At 47.0% G+C, this 9,845-nt stretch overlaps 1 protein-coding gene across 1 annotated transcript; it reads right to left on the bottom strand.

Moving 5' to 3' along the window:
* Positions 1–349: 349 nt before the first annotated feature.
* On the bottom strand, positions 350–9,070 carry LOC137346931 (probable G-protein coupled receptor 139). Its single transcript, XM_068010886.1, has 2 exons — positions 9,004–9,070; positions 350–1,236 (listed from the first exon to the last, which is right to left on the bottom strand). Exons 1-2 carry the CDS (start codon positions 9,068–9,070, stop codon positions 350–352), a joined length of 954 nt encoding a protein of 317 aa, XP_067866987.1.
* Positions 9,071–9,845: the final 775 nt, after the last annotated feature.

A 9,845-nucleotide genomic window follows, 5' to 3' on the forward strand; every position in this document is an offset into this window, starting at 1 on the left:
AATCTGCATTTGGTCTCCCCAGTGTAGAGGATACCAATTGTGACCAGCGAATACAGTATACTAAATTGAAAGAAGTACATGTAAATCACTGCTTCACCTGGAAGGAATGTTAGGGGCCTCGAATTGCGGAGAGAGGAGGTAAAAGGGCAGGTATTACACCTCCTGTGATAGCATGGGAAGGTGACGTGGGAAGGGGTCGAGGTGTCAGGCAGATAGAGGAGTGGACCAGGGTGCTGCAGAGGCAATGATCCTCCGAACGATTTTCAGATCCCCAGCTATTCCTGGTGACATTCATTTGAAGAGTCTGGAGATAAATATTGCGTTCATGGACTGGAAAAACTGAGACCAGTTATTTATTAACTAACTGAAGAATTGATGTAACTGGATATTTTACCACGTTCTTGAACTGTTCTCTGAATTTGGACTGAGTCACCCCATAAATGAATGTGTTTGTGCAACAACTTAAATTTAGCAACATGAAGCCAACTTGTTCAAATATATAAAAAGAATCATCATCGAAGTGATATGCCACATTAAAAAAATATAAAACGTATACCGACCACAGAAGTATGAAGTTGCCGGATATAGTGAAGAGTAAAATCATAGACTTCCTTCTGCTCTCCATCTCTGGGTCACTGCGATTCTCTCCCTTGCTGTGACCCCTCAGTCCCTTACGGACTCGACTAGCCACTAAAATGTGTCTGACTGTCAGAGCATTGAGCAACAGAATTAAAGCGAAAGGGAGCAATGGGTTTAAAACTGTATCAAACCAGTTAAATCCCACCCATCCGGGCTCCGTATAATAGCTTGGCTTTGAATTACATAACCATGGCACGCTGTCAGTTATCCATCCAGGTTCATGCGCAAAGTAGAAAGGGATGTTTTTTAAACAGAGCACAATACAGGTTGTTGCTAGAACCACAGCAGCAGTTTTCTTGGTGCAATATTTAGATTTCAGCTTCTGGCAACAAATAGCAACAAAACGATCAAAGGTGAACGTGACCGTGAACCAGACCGAACAGTCTGTGGCTGCACGCAGCACGACCGTGCGAATACTACATACAGGGGTGATATCCAGGAAACACAAAGGGAAATAATAATAATTGATCTGATTCAGTATGACCTCAGTGATAATGACCAGTAGATCCGCTGCTACCATGGCCACTAGGTAGCGAGTGGTGCACGTGGAGAGGCCGCACTTTCCAAGGGACAGGATCAAAATCGCCATTAAATTAGCTGTAAGGGAGAGAGAAGGGAAAAGAGGCTGGGAATTACTGATTGAACATTCTCGCTTTCTGAGCACGGGTAGTAAAGACTGTATTTGTACATCAAAAACAGTTAGGTTGGGGGTTGGGTTAGAGTTAATGCAACTCAACCATGAACTCAAACTACCTCGAAAACGCCCATTTTCACGTTTTACAGAGGTGGACTGGGCCCCAGCAGCAGACTACTCCCAAAAGCCAGTTAGGCAGTTAAATATTACAGTGAGGCTGACAGTCTCCAATTTAGCGTGTTTTACAGGTTAGTCTTGATGGCCAGTTTTCCCCATTGAACACCACCCTCCACACAAAGACACTTGAAATCAGTGATCGAACATCCTCCAGAAATAGAAGCTCACATTAAGGTCTAGACCTGAACAATCCCAGTGCTTGGGGTTTGGACCCCAAAACAGGATTTCTTCCCTCGACCCTGTCTGAGGTGCGGCAACCCCAAATTCTGAATAACTGCAACATCCGGGATTGGAACCTGTCAGGTCTGGGCACACACAATAATGACCGGATCATAAATCACCTCCTTTCCAAAGTCGGGAATCAGCTAACACACCCCATGCTAGGATACAAGGAAAACTCACGGATAAGAACCTATCTCCATGTTAGGAGACCAACAGACCTTGGACCACTCGATGGGATAGCAGACCACCCCTGGACCCAGACCACTCCCCGGACGCAGATCAATTCCGAGCATTGGAGATCCTCGCTGAATTGGACTGCTCCCCAGGATAGGTGAAAATCATGGAATTGGACAGCTCTATGGCATAGGAGACTCACCTGGACTCAGATTATGCCATTAGAAGTGAGACAATCCCCCCCACCCTCCAGTATCAGATCATCCCAGGGTTAAGAGACCTCCCAGCTTCTGACCACCCACTGGGGTAAGAGACCGCTACGGGCTCAGTGAAATCCCCAGCTTTGGAGATTTCACAGTCTCGGACCTTTCACGAGGATAGGAGACATTACCTCAAGCTCGGACCACCCCCGGGATATAAGGCCTTCCCCAGGATTTAGACGACTCCCCGGATTGGAAATATATACCGTAGACTGGGCACACTACCTGGTATACAGACCCAGTGGATTACAACAACTCTCCGGGTTAGGAGAGCCTTGAGAGTCAGAGCTCCCCTTAATAGGAGATGCCTGTGGGCACGGCTATTCCTGGAACATTGCAGAATTGGACCACGTCCCGGGATCGGAGACACCAATGGACTCAGACTACTCCCTGGTATAGAGACCACCCCAAGGTCAGAGCGATCCCTGGGATAAATTAAAAAAACGCGCTAATGCAGACCATTCCGAGGGATAGATGCCCACCCTGGAATCGGATCAATCACCACTGTTAGTGAAAGAAGACCCCTGCAGACCACTTCCCAGGATTGGATTCCCTATCCCTGGACTCAGACCACTCCACCTGTCAGGAGACCATGACCCAGATTTATTTATTTCGAGTTGCAGCACTGAAACAGGCCTTTCAGCCCACCGAGTCTTTGCCCACCGCTATACTAATCCTACACTAACCCCATTTTCCTACCACATCCGCACCTTCTCTACCATATTCCCCTACCACCTACCTATACTAGGGCAATTTATAATGGCCAATTTACCTATCAACCTGCAAGTCTTTGGCTGTGGGAGAAAACCAGAGCACCCGGCGAAAACCCATGTGCAAACTCGGCACAGGCAGTACCCAGAATTGAACCCGCGTCGTTGGAGCTCTGAGGCTACGGTGATAACCATTGCACCACTGTGCCGCCCCACAAATTTGTACTATTCTGCAGGACAGGACGTAATATCTGCAGACTCCGAGCACTCCATCGAATAGGAAACTCCCAGACTTGGACCACGCTCAAGGATAGGAGTTACCTCCCATACTCAGACCATTCTGCCAGAGAGGAGACACCCCTGACACAGATAGATCCCTGGGATGTGAGGCAACACGCCTGTCCGCCCTCGCACCAGACTCAGACCTTTCCCCAGGATAGGAAACACTTCTGGACATAGAAAACTCTCCAGGCTAAGAGCGCTCCTCCCCCATACACTGAATTTTTCCTGGAGTAGGAGATGCACTGGACTTAGGCCAGTACCTAAGTTAGGTGGAATATGGGATTCTGACATTATCCTGGATAGGAGATAACACTTGAATGGGAACTCTATCTCTGGGATGGTTGACACCTTCAAGACTCGGACCACTTTCCAGTCCCAGATTTGGACCGCCCATTCGGATAGGAGACCTTCACCGGAATCAAACAACGCCACCCCTTTTGAAGATGCTCCTTGGCTCAGATCACTCACTGTGATACCAGATACTACCTGTGGACTCCTATCATTCCCTGGGATGTGGTAGCGTCCCCGAGCTCGGACCACTCCCCGTGAATGGAGATATCCCATAATTGTAACACAGCCCTGGATAACGAATGTCTTGGAACTGGATCACTCTCTGTGATAGGAGGCCTTACCCATCCTCGGATGATCACCCAGGATAAGAAATCGCCCAGGTTTGGATCTCTGCCCAGGGTAGGAGACACCCCTGACTCGGACCACTTCCTGTGATCGGATAATCTCCTAGATTTGCACCACTCCCCAGAAGAGGAAATATCCCCGACCTGGACTCAGACTACTATTTGGGTAGGTTTCTCCCAGGACTGGGAGCTTTCCAAGGGATATGGAGCAGGACCCGTAAAACACCCCTGGATAGGAGCCTATCCCAAAATGGAACCACTCCCCGGATTAGCAGGCACATGCATAGCTGCCACACCCTGAAGACGAAACACCCCTGCCTGAGATCACAGGTTGAGGTAGGAATCCACACTGGGGACTGGGACCAGTACCCTGGAGTGATTGTACCTTCGAACACGTTCCCCTGCCCAAGAGAGGAGACCATCACCGGGCCTTGGATCACTCGTCTGGATAGGAGATACAATCCGTGTACTCATACCATGCCACAGAATAGGAAACCCAGGACGAGGACCACTTTGCAGGATAGGGTACTTCGTCATACTCTGACCACTCTACAACATCGGAAACTCTGCTGACACAGACAATTCCTGCAATCGGAGACCTTCCCCTGGGCTCAGACGAAGTTCCATGATAGGACCCTGTTTCACCCTCCGGGATAGGAGCAGCTCCCCCTGGCACTCGGAATACTGCCCAGGAAAGAAGCCCCACGGGATTCAAATCACTATCCAGGATAAGAGGCACCACTGTACTGGAACGACTCTCTGGAATAGGAGGGGATAATTAGACTTGGACTACTTCCCGGCATAAGAGATACTCCCCCCCCCCCCCCCACCAAACATAGACCACACTTCCATATGGGAGATCCCCATGGGCTCAGATCTCTGTCCTGGATAAGTCGCATTGCCTCCAGACACTGGCCACTTGCCAGGAAAGGATAGCCTCGCAGACGCTGACCAGTCCCCAGAATATGACACCCTATTTCCATATTTAAACCACTCCCATAATACGATTTTGCCCCAGATACGACAACAACCCGCGAGTAGAAGCTTCCAATAATTGGACCCCACCCTGGAGTATGAGAAACTACTGGAATCCGATGGCTCCCCGTGATAGAAGAACACCTGGACTTGGACCACTCACCAGGTCATAAGATATGCCTTACTCTGACCATTTCCCAAGATGGAATAATCTCACAGACATGAACCGTTCCCTGGGCCAGGAGACCCTCCCTCAGAATGGGACTAATCGCTGGGATAGGTATCCCTCTTGACTTGTGTCCCTCTACGGAATAGGAGACTCTCCCCACCCGGACAGTTACAACTCTCCAAGAGAGGAGACCCACCCCACTCTGGGGACACTCCAGGAATACATGACCCCTGGACTTGGACCAGACCATGGGATAGAAGATTCCGATGAGGACCACTGCCTGTGGTAGGAACCCACCTCGGACTTGTACCACTCTTTTGGATAGATAGCTCCCTGGGATTTAGACGACTCAGATTATAGGAGCTTCCCCCACAGTCACAGACCATGCCTGGGATAGGAAACCACCCGCAATTGTAGGAATCGATAGCCCCTGTTTGGGCACCCCTTCTGGGAATCGAATTCAGAGAATTCTGGGATCCTTTAGCAACCAGCTTCACCTCGTGCGGTCGGGTGTATGTGGTTCAGACCTGCACGCTGCTGCGGCCTGCTCTACAATGCTCATAATCCGACTGGAGCCAAACTTCAGGCTCGTTTCCGAATGAGGTACCTGTTCAGGTGAAAATACACACCGCGCATGGAAAAAAGAAACAGAATTTATGGTAAAAACTCCATCCTTTGCCTACGTAAATGGAAAGGTCCTGGGGAAAATTGATGTCCAGAGAGATTTGGGTGTTCAGGTCCATTTTTCCCTGAAGGTGGCAACGCAGGTCAATAGAGTGGTCAAGAAGGCATACGGCATGCTTTCCTTCATCGGACGGGGTATTGAGTACAAGAGTTGGCAGGTCATGTTACAGTTGTATAGGACTTTGGTTCGGCCACATTTGGAATACTGCGTGCAGTTCTGGTCGCCACATTACCAAAAGGATGTGAATGCTTTGGAGAGGGTGCAGAGGAGGTTCACCAGGATGTTGCCTGGTATGGAGGGCGCTAGCTATGAAGAGAGGTTGAGTAGATTAGGATTATTTTCATTAGAAAGACGGAGGTTGAGGGGGGACCTGATTGAGGTATACAAAATCATGAGAGGTATAGACAGGTTGGATAGCAAAAAGCTTTTTCCCAGAGTGGGGGATTCAATTACTAGGGGTCACGAGTTCAAAGTGAGAGGGGAAAAGTTTAGGGGGGATATGCGTGGAAAGTTCTTTACGCAGAGGGTGGTGGGTACCTGGAACACGTTACCAGCGGAGGTGGTAGACGCGGGCACGATAGCGTCTTTTAAGATGTGTCTGGACAGATACATGAATGGGCAGGAAGCAAAGAGATAGAGACCCTTAGATAATAGGCGACAGGTTTAGATAGAGGATCTGGATCGGCGCAGGCTTGGAGGGCCGAAGGGCCTGTTCCTGTGCTGTACTTTTCTTTGTTCTTTTTGTTCTTTGTAAGCCATCCCTTTCAATATCCACGCCTGCGTTTTGGAGCCAAAGAAAAATACTGACGCTGCTATTAATATGATGCAAACAAGGAGAGTGCCAAAACAACCAATACGACAGGGAGCACCTATGGAGATAGCAACAGAGTTAACGTTTCAGGCCAATAGCCTTTCATCAGAACTGGAATATGTTAGAGGTTAACAGTTTTAACAAAAAAGTTATCAATGGGGTGTATATGGAGGAAATAACGAAAAGGTAGTTCTGTAATCGGGTTGATGGCATGCGATGTAAAATGACAAACGTCATGATGGTGCAAGGTGAATGGGACAATTGAAGAAGCAGAGGATAGGTCCAGAAGAGGGGTAAATACTTAGGGCAGAATAGCAGAGCAAGAGGGATCAATGGAAAATCTGGCCAAGAAGAGAATGCTTCAGCGCCTCAGGAGTGTGATGGAGAAAGGTAGGTAGGCGCCTGGGTAAGGACGATTCTAACAGATCCGTAGCAATATGAGATCCCCATCTCCAGCAGCAGCCCGCACCTGCTCCACTCCCAGTCTCTCTGTTGTACCCATCTTGCATTACAAGCACACGTTGTCTCGGAAAAGGGAGCAATGATATCAACTGAAGCTTTTAATCTCAGTGTTGAGTTGAGTAGACAGTTAGGTGCCCAGACGACAAATATGGTGCTGTTCCTTGTTGAGCATTAAAGTGGGGCAGAGTGGAACGGCGGGGAGAGAGATGCCAGCCCAGGAGCATGATGGAGAATTAAAGTGGGATGCAACCAGAAGTTCAGGATTGTGCTTGTCGACTTAAAGGGCGCGTTCAGTAAATCAATCATGTCAATCTGAAATTTCCAAGTTACAGGAGACTGTAGTAACTAAATTATAAGAAATACAAGCACATCACTGTTTCGGGATGACGTATTTGTGGAGTTGGTTGATGGAAAGGGAGGAGATGAAAGGACAGTTGTTGCATCTCCTGCGCTTGCATACAAATATGCATGCGGTGGGGAAGCGTGGAAGGGAAGACGACATAAGGGGTGAAGGAAGAGTGAAGCAGTATGTCATAAGGGGCAGGGTGAAAGAGGAGATGGGTAAGGTGTGTTTGCCGATGGTTTTCGCTGTGCTTGGTGGAAGTGGAGGAAGATGGGTTCAATGAGGAGGATGTTGGAGTGCAAGGATAAATATATTATGGTTCTGACAGGGAGGGGAGAAGATAGGGCAGTTATGCTGGAAATGGAATGGATATGGGTGAGATTCCAGAACAACTGCCATGGAGGGGAATCATCGGTTGAGAAAAAATGAATACACAGTTGCAGCACTGGTTTGTAAATTGGCATCGTGGTAACAGATGGAAAAGCGTCAGAGAAGTTCGGAAAATTGAATAGAGTCCTGACACGAATCGGAATTGGAGAAAAAAAAGGTGTAGGCAAAGTAGCTATGCGAATCCGTGGGTTTGTAGCAGCTATTGTAGACTGCCTAGCCCCTGAAATGGAGATAGAATAGTCGAGCAAGGAAAGGGAAGAGACAGACTTGGATCTTTCGAACACGAGAGAGGGGCGGAAGTTAGATCCAAAGTTGAAATACTTTTCCAGTTCAATACATAAAAGGAAAATGTCACTGTTAGTCATCAAAGCACTGGAAAAAAAAGAGGTGAAGTAGGGAACCCGAGTAGCTCAGAGCTAATGAGTGAGTGAGAGAGAGAAAGAGAGAGAGAGAGATAGAGAAAGAGAGACGTTCCAATGGGAATGGTGAACAAACAGAACTACCAGAACTACACTAATGAATTCTAAATGGTGCTCTTGGAATGTAACCCCAAGAGAAGGTCGAGGGAAACGATCCAGAAGCAACCTACTGCTGTGGGTTAGGAAAGATCCCATATGCTGTGAGTTTAAGTGCATCTCGCATTTGCATGAATGTGAGTGAGAGAGAGGGCACTGACATGGACAGAAATATAAATTGACATCTGGGGTGCAGCTCAGAAAGAAAGAAGCCACGCATGTTGTGGGACAGTAGGGGCAGACAGGACAAGTTGGTGAAAATTCAGAGGCGTCAGAGGCTGAATAAGGGAGAGAGAGTTCTGCAAGGGGAGAGACTAACTACCAAGTAATAATTGAGTGAAATCATCAAACAACTCATGGGAATTTAATGTAGGCCTAATATTCATCCAATGTAACAGAAAGGTAATAAACTTCAGGTCTGACGCCTCACAATGCTCAGGACCGTGCAGGATGATGAAGATAAAGCAGCAGCACACAGCGTCACAGTAAGATTCAGTCATTATGCAGTAGATTTCAGTACAGTATTAATGGCTTATTTATCCGTCAGTACAGAGTTAATATCTGTTTCTGTTGGTACAGTTCAATAGGAACGAGATCAATATTAATGCAAGCCACTTTATATACGTATTAGCAAACTTGTTCAAACAACTGCTAAAATTTTCGCCTTCTCCACTCATCATATTTGAGAAAAATGAACGCAGCTCTATTAAGTGTGGAAATCAGTCATCTGAAAGACGGTAATGGATGATCACTGAGGTCAAGAGTTCCACTCTGGGTAGTGAGCCACGCTCAATATAATTCGAAACTGACACACTCCCAGTAATAACTTCGCTCAGAAACTTAACAATATCAATCACAAAGCAAAACCAGAGAACACTCACATAGATATTTACACAATTTCAAAGATTAAAGTCATTTACCAGGAACAGCAATGGTGGCAAGGATCGTGTAGTATATTTTTTCTGCACTCTCAAATGTTTCACGCATTTTCTCTGTGAAGAGATCTGTCTCTTCGAGCTACAAGCAATCTCTTTAAATTAATCCCTGGGCCCATACGTTCCCACAACATTTAATTTATACATTGCGCGATCTACACAGGGGCATTGAGGTGAGTTTGACTTGAAAATTTTGAACAAACAGATTACGACACACAAGTTAAGTCTCTGTTGCAATACTTAATGCTCAGATTAAATTAGAAAACCCAAAGATTGGGCAATTATGACCACCGTAATTAACTATCGATACTTGAATGTCGCATTCTTCCATCTGACCCATCTCTATGTCTTGTATGGTTACACGTCCGTTCTTCACACTGCTGTGGTCATTACTGGCATGAGTGTGACTAACTCATCCACCTGCGTTGCCACTTTCAGTGACCTGTGGACCTGTACGCCCAGATCTCTCTGCCTGTCAATACTCCTAAGGGTTCTGCCATTTACTGTAAACTTCCCACCTGCATTAGACCTTCCAGAATGCATTACCTCACATTTGTCTGAATTAAACTCCATCTGCCATTTCTCCACTCAAGTCTCCAACCGATCTATATCCTGCTGTATCCTTTGACAATCTTCATCACTATCCGCAACTCCATCAAACTTTGTGTCATCCGCAAACTTACTAATCAGACCAACTACATTTTCCTCCAAATCGTTTATATATACTACAAAGAGCAAAGATCCCAGCATTGGTCCCTGCGGAACACCACTGGCCACAGCCCTCCATTCAGAAAAGCATCCTTCCACTGCTACCCTCTATTTTCTAT

Source organism: Heterodontus francisci, chromosome 31, assembly GCF_036365525.1.
Source record: "Heterodontus francisci isolate sHetFra1 chromosome 31, sHetFra1.hap1, whole genome shotgun sequence".
In the NCBI taxonomy this organism is placed as follows: Eukaryota; Metazoa; Chordata; class Chondrichthyes; order Heterodontiformes; family Heterodontidae; genus Heterodontus; species Heterodontus francisci.